At 40.6% G+C, this 24,711-nt stretch overlaps 1 protein-coding gene across 2 annotated transcripts in view; it reads right to left on the bottom strand.

Annotated features, from left to right (window-relative positions):
* Positions 1–18,697, bottom strand: part of LOC5573983 — a 47,916-nt gene extending 29,219 nt beyond the window's left edge. Inside the window, exons 1-3 of one of the 2 annotated variants that reach the window (XM_021850315.1) lie at positions 18,376–18,697; positions 5,063–5,302; positions 4,840–4,993 (exon numbers count right to left, since the gene is read on the bottom strand). In XM_021850315.1, coding sequence (XP_021706007.1) covers positions 4,840–4,993; positions 5,063–5,184 — 276 coding nt within the window. In that variant the 5' untranslated portion in view covers positions 5,185–5,302; positions 18,376–18,697. Of the gene's footprint in view, positions 1–4,839; positions 4,994–5,062; positions 5,303–5,365; positions 5,535–18,375 lie in introns of those variants that run through there. The other variant, XM_021850316.1, reaches the window with a different exon arrangement.
* Positions 18,698–24,711: the final 6,014 nt, after the last annotated feature.

Raw genomic sequence — 24,711 nt, forward strand, 5'->3', positions numbered from 1 at the left:
TGATGTTTTATACGCCTATGAATGATGATTGCAACTCCCCCACATGCCCCATCAAGTCGATCATTACGATAAACAAAAAAGTTAGGATCTTTTTTAAATTTGGATCCAGGTTTTAAATAAGTTTCTGTAATGACTGCTATATGCACGTTATTAGCTGTAAGAAAATTAAACAGCTCTTCCTCTTTACCATTCAGAGAACGAGCATTCCAATTTAAAATATTTAAATTATTATTTGGATCCATTAGAAAAACGTAATCCAATAACAATTTCATTTGTAAATTTTACACCTACTTGGACTGCTTCAGTCATAGTGGTGGCTTTGAACATTGCATCAATCATTAGATTCAATTGTTCAGTTAGAAAATTAAAATCAGAGGCAGACATATCATCTGATGATTTCCCATTGGAATTTTCGGTAGACGAAGAAGCGGGGTAGGAGTTACCTGTGGCGGTAGGGTTTTTTCCATTTGATTTGAAACAAGTAGAATGGGTACTCATGGAACGAACAGGGGAAGAGTTCAAATTACCTGCTACGATATCGGCAAAGGATTTACCGTGGGTAGATACATTCGAAATTGAAAGATTCGAACGGCTACCCGACGGATTAAAATTTGTTTGTGAATGAGCATGATTATGATCTTCCTGGTGGGTATGATTCCTAATCAAGCGATCGTTAACTGAAAAATGAGCATTGTTCGATACTCTACCAGGCAAATTCCGGAAACGACCGTTATCGTAACGGATATTATCCTTCATCTGCTTGGCACGAGCCTCAACGACTCTTTTGCGTGAAATGCATTCCCAAAAGTTAGCTTTGTGAGGGCCCTTGCAATTGGCGCATTGAAATTTTCTGGTATCTTCTTTCACAGGACAGTCGTCCTTAGCGTGAGAAGAATCTCCGCAAATCATGCATTTAGCATCCATGCGACAATTTTTTGTACCATGACCCCACTTTTGGCACCGACGGCACTGAGTGGGGTTCTGGTAATTTCCTCCAGGTTTCTGGAAATGTTCCCATGTCACACGGACATCAAACAAAAGTTTTGCTTTTTCTAAAGCTTTAATATTATTTAGTTCTTTTTTGTTAAAGTGAACTAAATAAAATTCTTGAGAAAGCCCTTTCCGAACAATGCCAGATTGGGCTCTCTTTTTCATAATGATTACTTGAACTGGGGAAAATCCAAGTAAATCATTTATTCCATTTTTGATCTCTTCAGGTGACTTATAGTCACTTGAGAGACCTTTCAAGACAACTTTGAACAAACGTCGTCATAATTAAAAAAAATGTGCTTCTTCTCTTCAAGATGTCTGAGAAGAAGTTCACGATCTTTAAGAGTTTCCGGCAAAACGCGACAGTCTCCTTTCTTTGCGATTTGGAAGGAAACCTTGATTCCCCTAATGGAGTTCAAGATCTCCTGCCTAAATCCCCCAAATTCGGAACAACTGACCACGATAGGCGGCACTCTTTGCTTCCTCACTTGAATCAAAGAGCCTGGGCTAGAGGCTGCTTCGATTTGGTGTTCGGAAAATTTGTCTAGAGCATCGAACTGATTGCTCATTTCAATACAATTATTCATTTCACCCTTGGAAGAAACTTCGCATTCCGGGGAAGCGTCCTTTCTTCCATTCTTGCCACGTGTAGTGACAGTTTTAAAACCCACTTTTTTGGAAGGAAGTAGTGAATTCAGAGATTCACCCTTCCTTTTGTTAGTTGTTGATACCATGTTTAGTTAATAAACGAGAAAGACGTGACCTTCGAGAGGTTTTTTCCCTAGACGGTGTCCAAGAAGGATTACCACCGCTAACTTTCGCCAACGGGTCCAACGAAAAATCGAAGGCACGGGTCCAAACAAGGATCGTAAAGGGATCAATAGAAGAAAAAATAGTACTGAAAAGTACTGTTTAAGTAGCACTGAAAAGTACCGTTTTTAATTTTAGCACTGAAAAGTACTGTTTGTGTAGCACTGAAAAGTACTGTTTTATTGCTTTAGGTAGTTTTTAAGAAAACTTCCAAGAGCAGAGAGAATTCGTGTACGCACAGCACGAAGGTACGATGCGCACTCATTTGCCTGTCCCAGTTATTTTGACAACCCCCTGTATATCAAATATTCCATCATTTGCGATACTTTAAAAATGGGGAGGGTACAAAAAAGGGGGGAGGGCTCCCTGCAAATCTTATTACAACTCTTCATATTGTATTTAAAGTTGAAAACATTATATGGCACATGAATTCCCCTGTCCTGAATATAAAACACTGTGTCGGTTTATTGATTAGATTAGATTTTTAAATAAAAAATGCAAAAAGTTCAAGTATATTTTAAAAATGACCTGGGGCAGACACGAACATTCTGAAAACGCCATTATTTTTGTTTATTTTTATACTTTCAAGCCCGGGGTGTCCGGTCTCTGTGCATTCATATCGACTTTTTTGTCGAACAGTGTTATGAATGCCAAAAACTTTTCAGGGAAGTAGGTTATTCGGAGAAGCGGGATATTCGGGGAACTGGCGTTCGGGGTAACGACATTGGTGGAACTGACATGGGGGGAAAAGGTTTATGGACAAAAGGTCGAAAGACAAAAGGTCGAAAGGACAAAAGGTCGAAAGACAAAAGGTCGAAAGGACAAAAGGTCGAAAGTGATTTGCTTGGTGAGAAATTTTTCCTTCTTTGAAAAAAAAGATTTTCGACCTTTTGTCCCTTCTTTTTTGTACTTCGACCTTTTGTCCTTTCGACCTTTTGTCTTTCGACCTTTTGTCCTTTCGACCTTTTGTCTTTCGACCTTTTGTCATAGATTCGGGGGAAAAGAAGCAAAAACCATAGAATTAACTATAGTATTCGATTTCTCTTTTCGCTGATAACTTGAGCAGATCAATGTTATAGCTTGCCACCCTTATGTCAGTTGGAAACAAAAAAATATATGAAAAATATAGCTCCAAAGAACAGCCTATGTATAAAAGAAAGTGAAATTCATTTAAATTTTAAATCAACAGTTCTACACCCATATTTGTGGAAACATTAAATTTAGAAAAAAAATATAATTTTTGAAAGAAGGGTACCGTCGTTGGGGGTGACAATGGGTCAAAAAGGGATATGTGCGATTTATTTTTTGAATAACTATCGCAATTTAACTCCAATAAACTTCAAATTTGGTGTGTATGTACTTTGATGGTACATTAACAACTGTTCAAAAAATTAAAGACAAATATTTATTCACAGCGGCACCACAAGTGAATGAAAAATGACCCAATCTCACCCCATAGAGGGGGTGACATTGGGTCACTGTAATTGAAATAACTTGTTTTTGAGAATATGATTTCAAAACCATTCACAACTGAAAAATATTGATAAAAAACGATGCAAACAAGACAAAAAGATATCTAAGATGTTTCACAAGTATGATAAACCCACTTAAAAGAACGATTATACTGAAAATTGAAGAGCTATGAGAAAAAATATGTAAACCTAACATTTATCGTCAAGTTTACATAAATTTTCTTGGTGTTTCCCTCAAATTGTCTTCAAAGTCTCATCCCCATTGCTATAAAGCCCATTCAGTTTCCCCAAAGGTGTACTGAAACAGTGATTATTTTAAACCTTAGCAAATAGTTAAATTTCGGTGCGACATTCCACGATCAATAAATTTCAGGCAGAAGTTGCCGTCATAATCCCAGTATTTCAGCGATCCAATTTATTTGTACTTCCGTGAGATGTTTCTATAATATGAAACACTGATAAATAATCAAATTTAGAAAAATAACACCCTTTTGATAAAAATTTACGATGTTGCTGCGCACGCAACACAGTTGCTGGTTTGAGAAGTTGTCAAAATGCGTTGTATAGTTATTCAATGCACGGAATACTCAAGTAGACTTGTTTGATGTTTCAGAGATGCTGTATTTAGAAAGAATAAACACATCTTAATGAAAAAAGAGAACACCCGGCACAGTAAAATGTCAAAAAGTGGACTTGGAATTTCATTAACTTTCGTTCTTGCTTAACCCAATCTCACCCCCATTTTCAATGTTTTAGGCATCGTACCGAAAAAAATGATTTTTTGTGGGAAAATCAAACAGATTCCGGAAAATACCTGTGATGTGTAATGAAAAGACTTTCAACATTCTACTAATACAACGATAGAGGCTAGAGTACATGCGTGATACTTTGTACAGGAGAAATTTAATGTTGTAAATTTTATCTAGTTTCAACATGCAAGTTTATTGATGTAGTAAACAAAAACTACTATTTCTAAAAATGCATATTGTCATGAATTATGTGTAATAATATGTTCCCTAACATATGAATTATTAATTTTAGTAATATCAGCGTTATTAGCTGAAATATTTAACAAAACATATTTTTCCGTTTTGACCCAATCTCACCCCCTAGACCCATTGTCACCCCCATCGACGGTAAATTTAAGCTAACTATAGCAAAATCTTCTGTGCAAAAAAATATTCCAATAGCGGAAATCAAAAGAAGAATTAATATTTGAAAGAATTGTAATTTCTATTCAAATAATTAAATACTATTGGCAAACACTTTCCTGTCATGCTTTTGTTTATTCAAGAGCATATGATTGTTGAATAAAGTGACATTTCGTATCAATTGATTTCACAACAAGCTTGTTATCATCAGAAAGATTCAAAAGAAACGTAAAAACGAATGTCATCTTAAGAAATTCTTGGTTTCGGACTCATTATTGCAAACGACCATTATGCCAAACGACCGTTATGCCAAATGACCTACCACCGTACGTGTTACTAAATGTTTAAGAACATCGGATTCAACACCATTTCAAATGGTCGAAGTACGTGCAATATACACGAAATTTTTGACTCACGTGACAGGACACCCAATCTTCGTTTTCGTCGCCGCAGTCGATCGGTTGCTCGTCCTTGAGGAAGCTGAGCATTTCCGGCGAATCCACCGGCAGGTTTGGTAACTTACATGCTCCCTGATTGGCCAACGATCGAATCGATTCTTCGATCAAGCTTCTGCAAATATAGGGAATTTAGTTGTACTGAGGATCAGTGATCTACTAACTAACGACTTTTTCAACTTACATCTTCTCGCGATTGTCCACATAGTCCCGACTGTTCAGGACGTAGTCCACCAAGAGGTAACCGATCACCAAAGACAACAGCAGTATGAGGTTTCTTCGGGAGCATTTCCTGAGCTGATGCATTTTACTTGAATTACATTGGCAAAATGTAGGAAGTGAAACTCGTTCGGTGCGGTTGGTTCAATACTAGGTAGTGGATATTATCGATTCTTGGAAACAGTCACTGCCTCATGGTATAGAACTAGAAAGAGATAGATTTGTAATGAATTAGCAATACGCCAGAGAGTGGCTTATGAAAACTAACTTCCATCGATTCTCAAATCCACACCACAACAGAGAATAGACAAATTCCGTCCCACTTTCGCATGCGCGCGAGATTTTTTTTCGTCTTCCGATGTGCGTATGCTAAATTTACCGGTTTCGCGACATGCTAATTTGCATTTCATAAGCTTTTCGCGTTTGTTTTGCCTCCACGCTACCGTCCTATCTCGTTTTATATACTTTCTTGTTCAACCACATCCAAACAGTGGTAACTCAACTATAGAGCATAGGTTCCCAATCATTCTGGATGTACGAATCACCTATCCGTGAAATTCTAAGTTCTTGACCCACCAGAGAAGAGTAGTTGGACCAATGTTTCCTCTTTAATGAATGTTCGAATCCTCTGAGCAGAATCTCAAATAGAGAAACTTTAAAGTAGATGGAGTACCCTGTACCTTTTAATTCCACTCCTAAATTTAGGAGCGGAATTAAAAGGTACACGGTACTCCATCTACTTTAAAGTTTCTCTAAATGTTTCCTGTTGAATAAAGCTATGGTTTTCATTTTTTTTTTCAATTTGAAGAATGAGAAGTTAGACAATACAATCAAATCTCCATAACTCGATATTCAATGGAAAACATATCTAGAGGGGCCTTCCTTAGCCGAGTGGTTAGCGTCCGCGGCTACAAAGCAAAGCCATGCTGAAGGTGTCTGGATTCGATTCCCGGTCGGTCCAGGATCTTTTCGTAATGGAAATTTCCTAGACTTCCCTGGGCATAAAGTGTTATCGTATCTGCCACCCGATATACGAATGCGAAAATGGCAATTTAGGTAAAGAAAGCTCTCAGCTAATAACTGTGGAAGAATTAGAACACTAGGTGTGCTATTAGAACACTACGCTGAGTAGCCGGCTCTGTCCCAGCAGGGACGTTAATGCCAAGAAGAAGAAGATATCTAGAGGAACTTCTAGAGTCTTCGCAAAAAAAAAAAATCGGGGTAACGCCTGAGAACATTACTAGAGGTAGTTTCGTTGAAGTGCTCAAGGATTCCCTGAACAAAATTCTGGGGAAAATCCTCTCAGCATCCTTTGAAAAATCGCTGGTAGAATTTCTGGGAGACCTGGTAGAGGAATCTCTAGAAGAATGTCTACAGAGATCCCTGTATGAGTCATCATACAAGCTGTCAAACTTGCATGCAGGTTGGCTGAAATCGTAAAAATTTACATTTTCAACAACCAATATCTCAGAAACATGACGTGCTATGACATTTTGGAAAACGGTTTAGGATTCAGCAATATTAAATTAAGTAAAGAGCGGGATTTTGGTGCTTGAGATAAAAAAAATTCTGCAGTGTAACTGTTGTAAAATTAAAGTTTACTAACTTTCAAGCATTCGGCAATATAAACAAAACAAATAAGTTAGAACTATTATCCCGACCCCCGAGGGGGTCGCGATCAACAGTTTGGGAAACTATGCTATAGAGGTATTATAGTGTAGAACTATGTTCACCACATTATGATAGTTTCACTAAGTTCGTGTCGCCGCGTCACACTCTAGACAGTCTCGTGCGTCACCATGTGAGCAGCTGATAGCGTGTCGTGAGCAGTCGTCGTAGAATGAACATATGATCAGAATGCTATGTGCAAGAGATGAAATTGAGGGAGTAACTCTGCAAGTGAGATCCCGCCAAATCATTACAGCACATTGCTGTGCGCGGGGAAGTTTTGTTAACCCGTTCGACGCTATCGGTTAGCAAGCGATCGAGTGGGGCTCCTATGTGCGATCAGAAAGACGGTATCACGTTTCGCTCGAGAGTAGTTTGACTTTCGATACGGTAATTTCATTCATACAGCATCACTACCAAGATCACGGATATCTGCCATCTGTCGTGACATTAAATATGTAGTAGTAGTGCCACTGCACATGGTTGATTTATATGACGGAAAGGCAACATCTGCCATAATTTGGTAGCGCTATGTACAAGATGGGACCATACGATCTCCTTGGTACAAATCGTCCTCCTTGTTAAATTATGTATCCCCAGTAAACTACATAAAACAAGGGGCTTATCCTTAACAAAAAGAGCATTTCGAAACACAAGGTTCGTTCAGTAATAAAGATTCTTGCATGGTCTTTCAATTCCACCATTGATCAATCTTTGAACTATCTTCAGGACAATATGTTAAGAAGTTGATGTTCAACTCAAAGACTGTTACTGGTGAAAAGCACTAAATGCTGTAAACCATATTAATTACCAGTACGAAGAACCCTAGAATGCAACAAGGATAATGCCAGGGTTCGATTTGGCAGATCTTACCTCGAAACGCACCACGTAAAGGTGATCTACCAGCGTTACGGGAATCTGCTTCGGATAGTGAGGCGTCTGCTCATCTCTTTCTAGGACGATCAATATTAGATCTTCACTCGATCAAAGCAGGCGTCTTGGCTTACGGTTAACCCGACGTCTACAGATTGGCGATCCAATGCCATGTTCACTAGGTTAACTGTAGGGGAAGTGGCAAAATTAACAGGGGTGGTAAAATGAACACCGTGCCTTTTACCGAGAAAAACAAATTTGATATAACTTTTTCACGCGATGACGATTTAGAGCATAAATCGAAGTTTGCGGGTTGATACGGAGGTCAATTGAAGTGAAAATATCAGCTGGTATAGTTGGTGTTCACATCCCTAGCGATGGAAAACAAAGCAGTAGGTTCCAACAAATACGAAAGGAGGGATGAACGTAACTTGTGGGTCACCCCCAGACATAAACGGCGAAATACTTGCCGCCTGTTGCCTAAAGTGCCCCAACGGGGGCTAAAATACTTAGTTTACTTGGCGGACGAACGATGTGCTGGTGCTGAACAGTCTACTGAGCTTCCTCAGCTTGCTGTTGATTGTCGCGAATGGGAAGAATGCATATCTTCTGGATACCTCGACGGAATGATCCTTGCTGCGTACGAACGGTAACTACCCTGATGATACCATCAGCGCCTGGGTGAATCTCCGTCACTCGACCAAGCTGCCACTGCAGCGGCGGTACCTTATCCTCCTTCAGCAACACCATTGTACCGATATGCAGGTTGTCCCTTCTTTTCGTCCATTTATTTCGGTTGTGAAGATCCGACAAGTAGTCCGTAGACCACCGCTTCCACAGCAATTGACTGAAACGCTGAACCAGTTGCCACCTACTAAGTCGATTCTCCGGAATATCTGTGAGACTGGGCTCCGGAACTGCTGACAGCGGTCGCTGGACCAAAAAGTGTCCGGGAGTTAACGCCTCCAGATCTCGATGATTGCTGCTAATCGGTGTTATCGGCCTCGAATTGAGACAGGCCTCGATTTGCGTGACAACAGTCAGAAATTCATCCGAACGAAGTACGGTGTTGCCGATGACCTTCCGCATATGTCCCTTGAGTGACTTCACAGCCGCTTCCCATAATCCGCCGAAGTTCGGCGATTTGGCGGAAATAAACTTGAATTCGATGGCATCCTTAGCTGCATCTGACACTACTGCGTTCTGGAATTGTTCTGCTCGGAACAGTCGATGTAACTCGCTGATTTCTCTCCGCGCACCAACGCGACCAATTGCGTTATCACAGAAGATAACTTCTGGCTTGCCACGCCTTGCAACAAACCTCCTTAATGCTGCTATGAATGCCTCCGTAGTGAGATCTGCAACCATCTCTACGTGTACCGCCTTCACTACTAGGCAGACGAATACGCACAGGTAACACTTTACCGGAGCGGCCTTACGAGATCCTTGTCGAACATTGAAAGGTCCACAGTAGTCAACTCCGACACGAAGAAATACAGGAGCAGGGGTCACTCGTTCCATCGGAAGATCTCCCATTAGCTGCTCGTGGACCTGTGGACGAGCCCTGAAGCAGGTTACACACTCGTGCACTACCTTCCTTGCTAGGTTTCTTCCGGATAGCGGCCAAAACCTTTCCTTCACACAGGATAGCATCAGCTGTGGTCCTCCGTGCAGTAGTCGATGGTGGTAGTCAACCATAATCAGCTTCATCAACGGATGATTACTGTCCAACACAATCGGATGCTTTCTGCCGAACGACACTGGCGCATGACGAAGTCTTCCACCAACGCGGATCAATCCATCTTGCAGAACTGGATCCTTAGTGTGCAATCTCGAGCTTGACTTCACCTCTCCCTTCGCTGCAAGATCTGACAACTCCACAGGAAAACACTCCGACTGAGCTAGCTTCACTAATACGCTCATAGCTTCCTCGTGTTCCTTCGCGTTGAGCACTCCAGTTGTTCTGCATGCGCGGTTGCTGATTCTGCAGTTTTGGACGAAGCGAAGTGTCCACGCCGTTGACCGTATCAACTTCAACAACGACGAATACTGGGTAAAGATTTCGCTCGGCGGTAGCATCTGCAGCGCTGCTGTTACTAGCGGTTTCTCCTCCAAAGTTACCGAATCAAACTGCTGTTCTGAACTGCTGCTCATCTTCGGCCACATAGTCGAATCTTCTTGAAGCCACGCCGGGCCATTCCACCAAACGGAGCTTTCGGCGGGTTGTAGCGGTGTTACACCGCGCGAGATAATGTCGGACGGGTTCTCGACGCCGGGCACGTGATTCCAAAAGCCATCTCGAGTAATATGCTGAATCTCCGACACTCTGTTGGAGACGAACGCTTGCCACCTCGATGGATGGGAGGAAAGCCAGCACTTCACGATCATCGAATCGGTCCAGAAGTAGGTTTTTGCTGGAATCTGAATACTCTGTGCTACTGTCTCGTACAAATGCGCCAACAGTAGAGCCGACGACAACTCCAATCTGGGGATCGACTGCCTCTTCTTCTTCCGTTTCAGATCCTCCAACGGAGCTACCTTGGACTTAGCCATCACTAATCGGACTGTGACTTCTCCCTTCTGTGTTACGCATCGCAGATATATTACCGCTCCGTAGGCCTTTTCTGAAGCGTCGCAGAATCCGTGTAACTCGCATGATACCACATTATCACTGAATGCGATCCAGCGTGGTACGGAAACTGCATCAATCCGATCCAAATTCGTCCTGAATTCTAGCCACTGTGACTGCAGGTCTGGGCTCAACGGTTCATCCCAAGAATACTTCTGTTTCCAAAGCTCTTGGAGAAACATCTTTGCCTGCACGATCACTGGCCCCACTAGTCCATACGGATCGAATAAACGTGCGGAATCAGACAGCACGATGCGCTGAGTAACGGGTGACTTCATATTCCAACGTGGAGATTTGAACCAGAACATATCCAACGCTGGCTCCCAGGTCAAACCTAGAGTTTTCACAGTCGATGTTGTATCGATGTCCAGGAGATCTCGCTTATCGTGTAAATGGCTGGGAATGCTCTTCAGAATCGCTGGCTGATTTGAATGCCACTTCCGGAGGTTGAAACCAAAAGATCCGAGAAGCGACAGAACATCTTTGCAAAGCCTTGTTCCTTCTTTCACAGATTTCGCTCCAGCTAACATGTCGTCCACGTAGAAGTCATGCTTGATGATGTTGGCTGCTGCTGGATACGTCTGCTCTCCTTCCTCTGCGCACTTCTTCAAGCTCCGAGTTGCCAAATATGGCGCTGATGAAGTACCGTAAGTCACAGTCGACAGCTGATACGTTCGAAGTGGCTCATCAATGGACTCTCGCCAAAGAATCCTTTGCAGCGGTTGGTCTTGCTCGACTACGTTGATCATGCGGTACATCTTCTCCACATCAGCGACGATTGCGTACTTGTGGAGTCGGAAGCGAATTAAAATGGAGAGTAGATCGCTCTGTACCACCGGACCCACCATCAGGGTGTCGTTAAGAGAAACTCCTGTATCTGTTGCACACGATGCATCAAACACTACTCTGAGCTTCGTCGTGGTACTGTCGGGCTTCATCACAGCATGATGTGGCAAATAGTAGGCGTGCATCGGTTCTTCCTCGCCGTCTCTGACTTCTCGCATGTGTCCCATCAGCAAATACTCATGTATAAATGCTGTGTAGAGAGCTTTCATTTCTGGGTTTGCATTCAAGCGGCGTTCCAAACCCATGAATCGCTTGGTGGCTATCTCCTTGGATTTTCCTAACTGCTCCAGCATATACTCCTTCTTGGGTAGAACTACTCGGAACTTGCCATCCGGATCCCTTGTTGTAGTCTGCTCGAAGATAGACTCACACGAAGACTCTTCAATGGAGAGGCAGCCTTTCGTGCGGCACGACTCCAACTCCCAAAAACGTGCGAGCTGCTCACGAACTTCTTCGGTGGTAACAGAAGCGGTTACTGCACTGAAGGTAGAAATGGAATTGTCAGGAACTTCTCCAGCTACTATCCAACCCAGCTCTGTGTTGCGCAAAATCGGACCAGCATCTGATAGCTTCATCTGCTCACTTAACAGCAACTCGTAGAAGATTTCCACACCCAGAATAGCATCTACGGCTGAAGACTCGTGGAAATCGGGATCGGCGAGACAGATGTCTGTAGGCAGATTCCAGGAACTAATGTCGATGTTCTGCTGCGGCAGGTTTAGCGTAATCCGGGGTAGCACAAAAAACTTCACTTCTGCAGTTTCAAACGAGGAGTAGCGTGACAGGATCCTCGCTAACACGGATTGTTTGGCCACCGTCGAAGCACCGCCTACACCATTCACCGGTAGATTCTCGTGGAACCGCTTGAAGTTCAGTCGCTGCGACAGGTTTTCCGTGATCATACTTATTTGCGAACCGTTGTCCAGCAGCGCACGGGCAATGACAGTGTTTCCGAAGCGATCGGCGAGTTTCACGAGCGCGGTTGACAGAAGAGTGGTGTTTCGCTGACTTCGCATGTTGTGTGAAGTAGCAGTGTGGTGAGAAGTAGTCGGTGTGTTTGTGGGAGGTGGCTGTCGTGTATGTGGCGGCGTAGTGTTTTGGACTGGAGGTGTGTGTGGATTTGCTTGAGTATTCATCCGGGATTGGCCTTGATACTGCGATTGCGATTGTTGTCCTTGAGACTGAGGACGAGACTGTCATTGAGCGTTTGTATTCGCGTTCGCGGCTTGAGGCCTGCTAGGGTTGATCGGTGGTTGATTCTGCGGGGTAGAAATGGGTGGAGAATACGGATGCAGCAGGTAATGATGTCGTTGACCACACTTGGAACACGTACGTCTGGAACAATCAGCCACAAAATGTCCGGACGATAAACAATTCAGGCAGAGTCCAAGTCTACGAATAAGCATTTTCCTGTCGACCACTCTCATTTTTGCGAAACGACGACACTGCTCGATACTGTGCTGTCCACCGTTGCAGATTGGACAACTGCTGGTAACTGGCACTAAAGTGTGAACAGTTGAGCTTCTGAAGGGTCGTTTTTGTTCTACTGCACTTCGAGTAGAAGTAGACTGAAGAATGGCGCACTGCTTCTCAAGAAAATCGACCATGGCTTCGTATTGAGGGATATCCTTGGATCCATGATGAGTCTCCCATTGGCGAAGCGTTGTGGTGTCCAGCTTCTGCGACAGCATGAACGCCAAAAGAGTGCTCCAGTCTTTGGTGTTTTCTCCCAGCTTCTCCAGTTGCTGCATATTGACCTTGAACGTCGTAAGAACAATGTTCAGCGCCTCAAAGGTCTCCGATTTCATTGCAGGAACTGCAAACAACGCTATCAAGTGCTCGTGTGCTATTAGCTTGTGGTTTTCATACTTCGCCTCGAGGATACCCCAAGCAATCGGGTAGGATGCAGCGCTAACTTGAACCTGATTGATCTGCAGCAACGCGTCATCTTTCAGGGAAGCTCGCAAGTAGTTAAACTTGTCGATGGGATTCAGGTCGTCGTTGTCATGAATCAGCGATCGGAAGTTGTCTCGGAAATTGATCCACTCCTGTAATTTCCCGGAAAAGGATGGCAGCTTCAGCTCAGGATACTTCAGACGCGACTGTTGGACACCTCCGGCAACAGGTTGACGCTCAACAACACCTGGTTGGGTCCTAGGGCGTTTCGCAAGCAGTGCTGACTTGAGACGGAAGTACGCGTTCTCGAATTCCTTGTAGGTTCGGACACTGTCAGCGATGGTAGGGACGGACTTCTTACTGCTTTCATCGTCAGCACTTTCGTAGTCGCCCGTTTCATCTAACAGCACATCGATTTCCACTCGAACTGCACAAAACCGATCGAATATACTGTCAAGTTTCACTAGCCTCAATTCAACCACTGACTGATCACGATCTTCATCATAACCATCCACAAAATCTTGAACGTTGTCCAAAGCAGCCTTCAGCTGGTGTTCTTCCTTCACTAACAGCCTTAAACTTGCCTTCGTCATCGTAAATTACCACCCACTATTGCACTGCACTACGCGACAGAACCGAAACCGAGACCTCAAGCGGAACGAATGACAGATTGACAGCTCAATTATCAACCACTAATTGTGGAGAATTATCAAACGGCAGATCGCAAGTGTGCCAAAATTAAATAGTCAACCGGAGAACTCAAATGTATCCTCCACAATTCAAATAAAATTTGTCCAAGCTCGCACCACACTACGGTAACAGAGCGCTGGCTGAATGTAGCAAAACGAATGCGCTTTAAATTAATTAGCCTTTACATGCAGGCTACTTTCTCCTAAGCCACCTCAACCACACATTCACGCACACACACTGGCTACTTATCTGACTCCTATGGACGCTGAATGATGCTCCTGGGGGGACGAAATAGCGAAAAAACAGCTTCGATCAACCTAACGAGCAGCCGACGTGTCGATGGAAGGCGAACGGCCGAGGAATGATGAATCCCTAACTGTATACAGGGCAGCGCAGCAGCTGTTGCACTATTTTGTGATCGAATATCAATCACCACTCCACAAGGGGCAATCAAAACGGCCCTCTTTATAATAGCCACACTGGGCAGTCACACTTTTCACGCGCGGGCAATGGCTTCGATCAAGGGTTCAGTGATCGAGAACAAAAATAAAACGACAGACAATGGGTCACCGCACAATGTACCCAAGCCACTTCGCACTATTCACTATTACGTGGTCCCGCGGATTGGCCTAATCCGGCTCGAAGGACCAGAAAATGTTACGTTTAATTATCTTCACTGGCCGGATAAACCCCACGGAAATCAATCGCGGAATAGTGCGTTTCGGAATTCGGTTTAAACACTCGATTTAACGTTTAAGAGGCAATTTAATCACGCGAATAAACAACACACGGGAAAAAACTTCACTGTAGCGGACTGTATTTTAAAATGTTTCCGACACGGCCGACGCACGGGAGAGAACTAACTGATCGGTCTCGATCTACTGCCTGATGTCTACACCGATGGCACTCAACTACCGAAGATCTCTTGCTATGCTGCTATCAGTAGTGAGCGGTGGTGATAAAGAGATAGGGACTCATTCTGATTCGGCTACCGATTCGCTCTGTGAGTCGTATACGGGCCTATCATATACTACGTAACAAGCTTCTTTCAGCGACGTTTATTGCAATTGCGACAGGCTTCGTATCTGGCATGTTGGCCCGACGAAGAATAGTTAATAGAAATCAAGACGTCGTTGGCGTAGATCGTGGTGAACAGGATCTTCTCTCAAAGAAACTTCCTTGATAATGATCTTTGACTTCGGTTCGTACAACCTGTATAGATGAGTATCTTTATCGATACCTGTCAGGAAACATTAGTGATTCAAATGTGTTGTCTTTCGGCCCACTAATGCTTTCTTTCGCAATATGGCTATTTGATCCTTTAAGGGGATCTATTGAATCCCTTGCAGCAGCTCAATTGCGATGACATATCCGGTGATTGACGATTTTGAGACCATTCTCATTGAAGAAACAGACCACGTTTGCTGAGCTGTTCCGACTATCCTGGTTGGGCAACATCTTTATCGCATTTTTCATACAAAATGGTTCAATTTGAGATACTTGATCTAAGTTACTTATGAATTAGTTTTGATTAAATTTGTAACTGTTAATCTGAATATTAACACTGAATGGCTAGTTCAGTTGAGATATCTAGAAGATCAACACTACACGCAAAAAAATTGTGCGGTAAAAACTACCATTTTAGGGGGTTAACTTAAGCGCTCGCACCGGCAATTTTCAGCAGACCAGAAATACGCTTGATTTTACCATGTCTGTTGTCGAAATCAGATTGTTGTAAATTATTTCTGTGAAATGTACCAGTAATGTGGTGGGATGTACCGTAAACATAGTAAATTGGTCTGAAATTTCATGGTAGTTTCAAGAATGGCCGTAGTCAGCTAAAATAGTTATTTTTACCACAGAATTTTTTTCCGTGTAAAGATATTTTTAGCAAACTTTTATGAGTTGTCAAAACTGAATGTTTGCTTATGTTAACATAAGACTAGTTCTTTAATTTTTGACATATCAATATTTTTGCCGAAAACACCATTTATTACTTTCGGATTCATCGAAGAATATATTTGGCGTGGGGGAAACAACCTTCTGGAAAACTTGTAATCATGGCCTTTAGCTGATACCTGGAGAAATTTTTGATCTGGCATCTCTTTCTGAATCGGAGGAGATTTTCTTAAGGAAACTATACAGTGAAACCTCCATGAGTCGATGTTTCATGACTCGATATCGACTCATGGAACCATACTAGAAACAAAATTTCATGGTTACTTTAATGGTCCCTCGAAACAGCTCTCCAAATAATTTCTGTTCCATGACTCGATATTTTCATGAGTCCCTCAATATCAATTCGATGATCCCTTCAATATCAACTCATGGAAGTTTCACTGTATCTCACCAAATAACATTTGATTGTTTTTCTATAGAGATGGTTATAGTTTTTCATAAATCTTAAAAAGCAGGAACCCATCAAAGAATTTTCCAAGCATTTCGCCTACATAAAAATCTGCCCAAGAATGCCTAAAGGACGTCACCATTTTTTCATCCATCATGGATCTTGCCAAGATTTCAGAAAGGATCTCACAAAAAAAATCGTTGGAAAAGGCAGGATGGATCCACTGCAAATCTGTAGCAATCCATAAAACTCATCATGGATTCCATAACAACTTTTTTATAGATCAAGAACTGGTCAAGATTACTACCCTGAACAATACTCAGAACAAGGATTTACCAAAAATCAGTATCAGTATTTCGCCAAACGGAATTCCTTATGAAACTATTCAGGTTTCCAGTAGGAAATCATTTAGATCTTCTAAGAAGTGTGAGAAACACTTTTTTTGCAAAACTTTACGCCAAATTATACGAATTTCAAGAAAAAATATCCTAAGGTCTTTCGTGGATGCCACTTAAAAGCTTATTACTAATCTACTAATCACTTTTTCAGTGATCTTTAAAAAATTTTTTAAACGACTAGATAACCGGTAAGATTTCTGCAAGAATATCGTCAAGAATTTGTCATGAATCCTAATGGAAATCTATCAAGCATCTCACCAAGAATATAGCAAGAAATCCAATCTTCTAGATTGTTTTATGCATGCCAAAAATTTTCAAAGAATTTCAAACGAAAATTATAAGAATAATCTGGCATATCTAGGAAACCAACCATTAGGTTTTTTACGCAGTATTTTGCTAAAATAAATACCTAATACAAAGCTTCAACTATCTCTGTAGCAACACACCAGGTCGTGATACAAAGTGTGAGTTGTCAGGCAGTCGAATAGTCGTCCATAGTGTTCCAAATTGGAATTAACCGGTATTCTAATGTTTGAAACACATATTGTCCCATTCTATAAATTATCGGATATTTCCCGTATTTTTAACAGTCGTTAGTGATTCCCGGGTTTTTCCTGTTTTTCCCGGATAGGTGGGTATGCTGGTAATAAGACTTCTAGAGACCTCATAAGCTTCTGCTAGGTAATATTATTTTCGCAAACGTATAAAGCATATCTTTCTCGGAGATGCGACAGTGATAATTATGTTCTAGGTTATGGCCTTCCGTCTATTATGCTCAAAAACGGATTTTATGTTTTCATCCAACGTTTAGGACACATTTATTGTGCCTTTCTCAAGGAATTAACGGTGTTCCGTTTTCTCGTTTACATGCCCACAGCATAGGCAGCACAAGTCAACATACAGAATTTTGCCTAACACTTAACTCGGGCGAAGAATCCGAAAAAAGATCCGGGTCGCAGAACTTTGATAAAGTTGTTTATCGCCATTATTATTCTTAGAAAACGGAACACAGTTAATTCCTTGAGAATGGCACAATAAATGTGTCCGAAACGTTAGATGGAAACATAAAATCCATTTTTGAGCATAATAGACTGAATGCGATAACCTAGAACATATAAAGCATATCGTAGATCTTAAACAGTCTTAGGTTCGCCAGTATGTAGACAGAAATTCGGGATACTCTTATTCGCGACTTTGAACTGTTCCTGATTTACAAACAAAACTTGATAATACTTTGACTGTAACTTGTAATCATCAACACGCTTCAATTGGAAACATTAGGTATACTCAACAACTAACGAGGAAACAAATGGATAACAACCTGCAAGTACCACGGTGTCATACCAATTATTCATTTACTGTAATAGCTATGTGGCCCACAACGGCCGGACGATTTGATTGCGTGTGTCCTGATTGCTATCATGTGTCGGCCATGCCTTTCAAATTGACCTTTTACCCGACCGCTCCTGCCAGGGATTCGTAACACTCTAATGATATAGAAATGGCATTACATAAAATTTGTGTTGCTGCTGCTGTGAGGATATCATCGGGTCTTTGTCCAAGATAATCAATATCGTGACAAATCTGATGAACGTCGGAGATTGTGTTTGATTTTGTCATTAGATGTTGACTGATGGTGATGATTTATCTGCCTTGTTCTCGCTTCGCTTGTATGCATATAGTAGATATTGTCAAATAAGCAGATTCTCGTTTCTTACTGAGGTTCAAAGGATCCACAAACATCTAGAATCCAGTCAGATATTTCACACTCGGCTGATTTCATTCAACAACTGTAGATGATTACATTTTCCAACTCGTAACTACCGCGTCATTCTCAATGACATTCACGCACAACCGCGATAGAAAAACAGGGGAACGCACATCTGGTTTGAGAAAAATCGATGAAATTTCTTGCCTATTGTAAAACACACCTTCTTTTGAGTGCAAAACCGAAATATCGGTTATCCTGATGGTTATTGACCTCACTGAAACCGTTTCCAGTCATGAACTTGTACAGAAATCCGTTCGCAACTTCTCAATCAAGCGATGCACAAAAGCGAAGACCAAACAAGTTGAAGCACCTTATTTCGATCTGCACTTGTCCTATTTCCAGCCGATTCAGCACTCTTTCCGTTTTGGGATACAAATAACTTATAAATACATATCAATGGAACACGACGACGACGGGAGAGAAATTCGTGAATCGCGGTACATCCTAACCGGACCGAACGTACTCACCAACTAACAGTAGTAAGTTTTGTTCTCGGGCTCTCCCTGGTCGTTTCTCGGGTAGAGGGGAATGGCAAACCAAAAATTAATTTTGATATTTTGAAGACTTTTACGAAAATCTGAAAATATTACAATAGCAAATTGTGCTATCGTATCAATATGTTATGTGTTAATTTATTATTTTGTATGCCAATCGAAACTTTTAAAAGTTGGATGACAAATTTTGCTGTCAACTCATTTTGTTATTGCTCAGATGTATACAATCTTCCATACCACACAACAGTTTACTCCCCTATCCCCTATACTGATCTACTTTCTCATATTTAATACATTTATAGATCTACAAAGCCACTGATTTCGTTATTTTTCTATTCCCAATTACTCCAAAATGGTTATTTCTTTGTTCTTATAATGTCAAATTCTGATATTAGTTTGTTCCTTTGTCAAACAAATTCAGTTATTATGTTTGCACTTCTGGCACATATTTCAAACAAACCTTTGTCAGAATTTGCCCTCATATTATTTAATTTAAATGGCAAAACATGCCATTGCCTTCAAATTATTTTTCCTACTCGGGCTGCGTTTGCCTTCTCCACCTGATGGGTCGGGGTCGTAGAAGCGAAGCGTTTTGATTGCGGGAAGTCGAGGGGTTGATGATTATCATAAAGCGTCGGGCACGTTGGCTGGATGTATCCCTCTCTCTACACGGAGAAATATTTTTACCTAATTTTTGAGTTTACTTTACCCAAAATTAAGTATATCGATTAAAGTTTCAACCCAAAATCTCTCGGTTTTCTCTTTCTCCCACACGAATGTTGTCAAATATAGAGAGAGCTGCATCTACCCAATGGGGGTACTGTGGCCCAATAAGCCAAATTTGGGTAAATGCAACTATTCTTATGTTTGGGTTAAAAGAACTCAATTTTGCGTTACATCAACCCAAAATTGAGTATATTTTTCTAATAGAATTAAAGCCAAACTACCTAATGAGGACCTTGGAAATTTAGCCAAAATTGAGTTATTGGGCTCAACTACGGAATTGCGTTGAAACAACCCAAAATTGAGTTGAATTCCGTCTCCGTGTATATGTTTGTGCATGTATAGATACATAGCACATATCGTGCTTCGGTCAGCATAACCAACCGCTGCTGGCTGCTATCACATGCTTTTGCGCGCTCTCTTCACCACAATCACTTCTCACCGACGCTAAGAATTGCTCGCACAAAGTTGAGTGTAGTTCTCGCAGAAAATATAATATTTTTCGATTTGGACTTCACTAGTAATCTAACGGAGTAAATTGTTATTTCTTGTATATCTTTTTATGCAAAAACCTGACAAGGGTCCCACACACTCTGATTTTTTTCACGAGCTCGGCTGTGCAAATCTCGGTTTCCCGATTTTAACCGAGACTCAGATAACAATTTGTCCGGTTGCTTAGCAACGAAGCACGATTTACTGATACTCGGCTTTTATTTACTGAGATCCCAGGAAATTTGTTTGCCGACTACTCGGCTGTGCGGATCTCGGTTAAAATTAGCCGAGATTCGGCATTCTAATTTAAGTGTGCATAACGTTTTGAAATGCTTCAACAATATTTCTGGTAAAAAACATCTACGTCAGGCATTTCAAGACGTTTTATGGCAGTGATTCCCAACTTATTTGAAGCTACGACCCCTTTTGAGGATCTACAAACATCTCGCGGATTCCTTGAAGAGATGTTGTCGAAATCAATGTTTATGGAAACCAGTTGAAGATAATATCTGATATTATCAAAATAATTTAACAGATATTGCAATTTTAAGGGAAAATTTTCCGTCTTCCGGTTCAACGAAAAGCTACCGCATATGTCACATCATTGATTTGCACTGGTAAATCATCGGTAGACATCAATAATACCTTATGGATACCCTCTTGATGATTGCTGTTTGTTCCTATATTTCATAGGGGTCATTCAACAATGACGTACATCTTTTGGGGGACGGGGGGTCTATGAAAGTGTGAAAGTGCATGTATTAGGTATTGGAAAAAGCGTGACAGAAGGGGACGGGGGTCTAGAAATTCCGAAAAACGATGGACGTCATATTTGAATCGTCCAATAGCGTTTTCCGTTTCAAGCATACTATGATTCAAATGTTTACTTCAATGATTGAATGATTGCGAAGGCTGCGGTAGAACTAGAGGTAGAGCCAACTGATTTTCTTTGATTCGAAATCGTTTTTTTTTATATGTTGGTAGCCGTACAGCGAATACTGTCCGAAGCAGGCCCCTGACAACCATATATCGATACACAGTGTTCTTCGTAGCCAGGATGTCCCGGGCGATAAGTGAATATCGCCCACTGTCAGTTGTAAGAACTGTGAAAATAAAGACCCTTGTTTTGTTTAATTGTTTGTTATGGTTTGATTATCAATTTTTGATATTGTTAAATCAGCTAATAATGTGCCAAAAAGTTGAAGCACATTCAACATTTCGATGGTTTTGGAAGGATAGAAAACATTGAAAGGCATCCTGCAAGCCTCCAAGCAAGCAATCAGTTATTTTATTGCGACACTTGCTCGATTACAGATCATAAACATTAAACAAAACGTCGCATCCTGATTGCACTCTCGATTCAATTTATCCGAAAATAGGTAAACACATGGAGATGTTGACTACGCTAGCAGTCGTCCCGTGCCATGGGCCTGGTCCGAAGCTCTAAACTAGACCAAGGTATCTTTTAAATACCTTGAACTAGACCTTAGATAGGAAAGAGGACGTAAACCTTTCTGAAGCTGTTCACCAGACGTACACGGAAAGGTGGCTTCCAAGAAGACTGTCTCAGAAGGTTACGGTAAAAGGTGGGAAACGTTCTTTTCACACTATCATTTCACTTGATAACTATTAGACTACTTCATAGGTATTGATATCATTATTTTTATTATCAACAGAATTTCTACTAACAGCGTCACCATTATATATAGCAATTTTATTTTATGACCGTCACATCTATAACCCAGCCACAATACTACCAGGTCCGTCATACTCGGGCTCAGATTGGGTACCACTTCTAGTACTGCATTTGATCCCTCGGTAATACAAAAGGTACCCAAGTTTGACAGATCGCAGTACACTTTTCACGGCATTCTAGATTACCTCATGAGCCATAATGTTTTGGGCAACTGCAAGGGACATGGAGGTCTTTAATTTGTCTTTGATACTACTGCTTCATCAAGTTTAAAGTTTAAAACTTCACATTAAACAAATAATCACTGTAATAAATAAATCATATCAACACTCTATATCATTATCTTCATTAAAATAAAAGTGGGGTCCTTGTTGCTTATATCACTAATATTCACAATATCATCAACTATCATCACTCTAATAATCACCATCTTTGAAGCTTACTACCATTAAGGCCGCACGGGACGTCATCATAATCACCCTATCCATTTCAAGAAGCAAATCTCAAGAACCACTCTATATACCGTCAAACGGGGTAACTTGCAACACTTTTCAACTTCAATGCTATATGGATGGAAAATTTATGGATTCAGATGAGACAACAACCATTTAGTATCCTAATCGCCACGTAAAGAATACCACGCGGTGTTCATTTTATCAATATTTGGTTTTCTGGGATCAAGAGAGACGAAAAACATACAGTTTTTATGCTACCTCTGATGTGGGGTAACATGCAACACACAGTAATACTAAAAGCTCACTATTCAAAACATAACCTATATCATGTTATTACATTACATTTTATAATTTTCTGCAGTAAAAGCATAACAATAAGCAAAAACAGAATGATCTACTTTTAGAAAACTAATTATTATTTATGAAATTATGAGTATTAGACCCATTCGATTGAAAATTCTATTGGTATTGCATAGGGTGTCAACAGGGGGAAATTCTAGCATGTTATAAGACTTTCCAGTTATTGGAAAGCCATTGAAACGTTTTTATGAAACTTTTCTACAAATACAAAAAACAAATTCTACAAATACTTCACATAACTTTTTTTTATTCATATTTCAATCAATGCAACGCATCACATATTGATATGAATGCTTAAAATAATCTCTATTGGTGTTTTGGCATAACTATCATCATATTTCATGCAGCAAGTTCCCAATGGCAGATCTGCTAGGTAATTTTGATACAGATTTTCAAAATTATTCATCATGTTCATGAAGAAAATGAAACTAATTCTAATTATAATGCGGTCATGTAAGTTTTCTAATATTCTGTACCAAACGAGTATTGCGGTACAAAAATTTTAAAATTATTGAACCATTATATGTTCAATTTTGCTTTTCATATGTTGTTGATGACGAGCGGCAAGAAATATCGAACAATTGCGATTAAAATTGCTGTTGCAAGTTACCCCACAAGGGTAGTCAAAAACGTTTTTGAATTATTATAGTGTTTAAGCATCAAATTATCGAAACTTTTATATTGTCTATTTGTGCACTAATAAGTACTGTAACTGATGCCAATAGCGTCGAATGACATATTTGTATCGTTTGTGTGGTACGAGGAACGATTTTCAGCAATATTTTCATACAATACAAACGTGTAACATGATTTTCACCTCTAGTAAACCAACTAAAAAAGAAACAACACCCAAACACTCACCAAAATCTTCTGTAATGTACCTGTCATCAATAAACGGTGAAATAAAACATAATAATTTAACACAATGCTAAACGAAATGTTAATTCGTTTGCATGTCGAAGTGGTGCAAGTTTCACCCCTGTTGCAAGATACCCCGTTTGACGGTATCGATGCGAAAATGTATCACTATGATTCTATATATGTAGTGCACAACCCGATAAATTTTCAGCTTCATCGGTTCACTAAAACTCGAGATTTGCTTCCACAAAGTTTTGATGATTATTGTTAGAGTGAGACGAAAGATAGGGAAAATAACACGGTCTCCCGTGTCCCCTTAACCACACAAACTTATTCGACACAATAACGTCATCTCACTATATTATCACATTATCACTATTTTCTTAGTAACATGATCAAAACCAGCAACGAAATTATTCATATATCTTCTTAAGGTGATCCCACCGAGGGGCTGAAGGCCGCAATAATAATGAGAACAATGTCCTGCAACAATGAAGCGCATCGCACAGCAATCACAAGAACAGATTACACTGAGAAAAAACCACACGTTTGATCCGTGTGTTTAAAATTATGGATCGATTCATGAACGTCTATATCGATTTGTTGATTTTCTTACAAACCTCGTGTGAGTTACACATTCAATTCTTTAGTTTTGCTTCATGGACCGATTCATCAACCGACAACATGAATTCCATAATTTTCCACATAAGTTCCTGAAGCTTTCCATTTCAAATTCGTGTGTGTCAAGATATGGGTACATAGATCATCACCCAACACGGATTCAGTGTGTTAAACTTATGGTTATCTTTTGTCATGCTCATCATGTTCAAGTTGGTCGATTTGAAATCGATGAGCTTGCTGTCGATTTCAGTGTTCCAAATTTCTAAATTGTTAGTGATCAACCCATAGTGAACTAAATTGCGATCAGACCTTGTGTCGAACGACAGTCATCATCATGTTCCAAAGAGAAGAAGCAAATTCTGAAGCTGAAAGTGTTAGAGGAAAATTTGCGGCTTCGTTTATCTTTCAATTAGTGAAGATATCCGAGAGAAGATGATGAGTTCATTCTAATTTTCTATAAATGAAATGCATTACTTCCAGCATTGGATATAATGTATGGTGTTAGAGAATCGGATTCCACTAACAGATTTTCCTTGCTTTCAGCTTCGAATAAAATGAAATATGCTAATCCCGGGCTTCCCAAAATATGGATTTGCGGCGCCACGCTTGTGTTGCTGACTCATTTGCTTGAAAAAAAAAAAAAAAAAAAAAAAAAAAAAAAAAAAAAAAAAAAAAAAAAAATTAAGTGAGCTTGCGACAAGCAGAGGAGCCTAGAACCCATACTTTGGGGAGCAAGAGTTCTTCTATCAAATTTCTTCTTTCAGTCTCATGACATTCATGTTCATACACATAACTATTTA

Source organism: Aedes aegypti, chromosome 3, assembly GCF_002204515.2.
Source record: "Aedes aegypti strain LVP_AGWG chromosome 3, AaegL5.0 Primary Assembly, whole genome shotgun sequence".
In the NCBI taxonomy this organism is placed as follows: domain Eukaryota; kingdom Metazoa; phylum Arthropoda; class Insecta; order Diptera; family Culicidae; genus Aedes; species Aedes aegypti.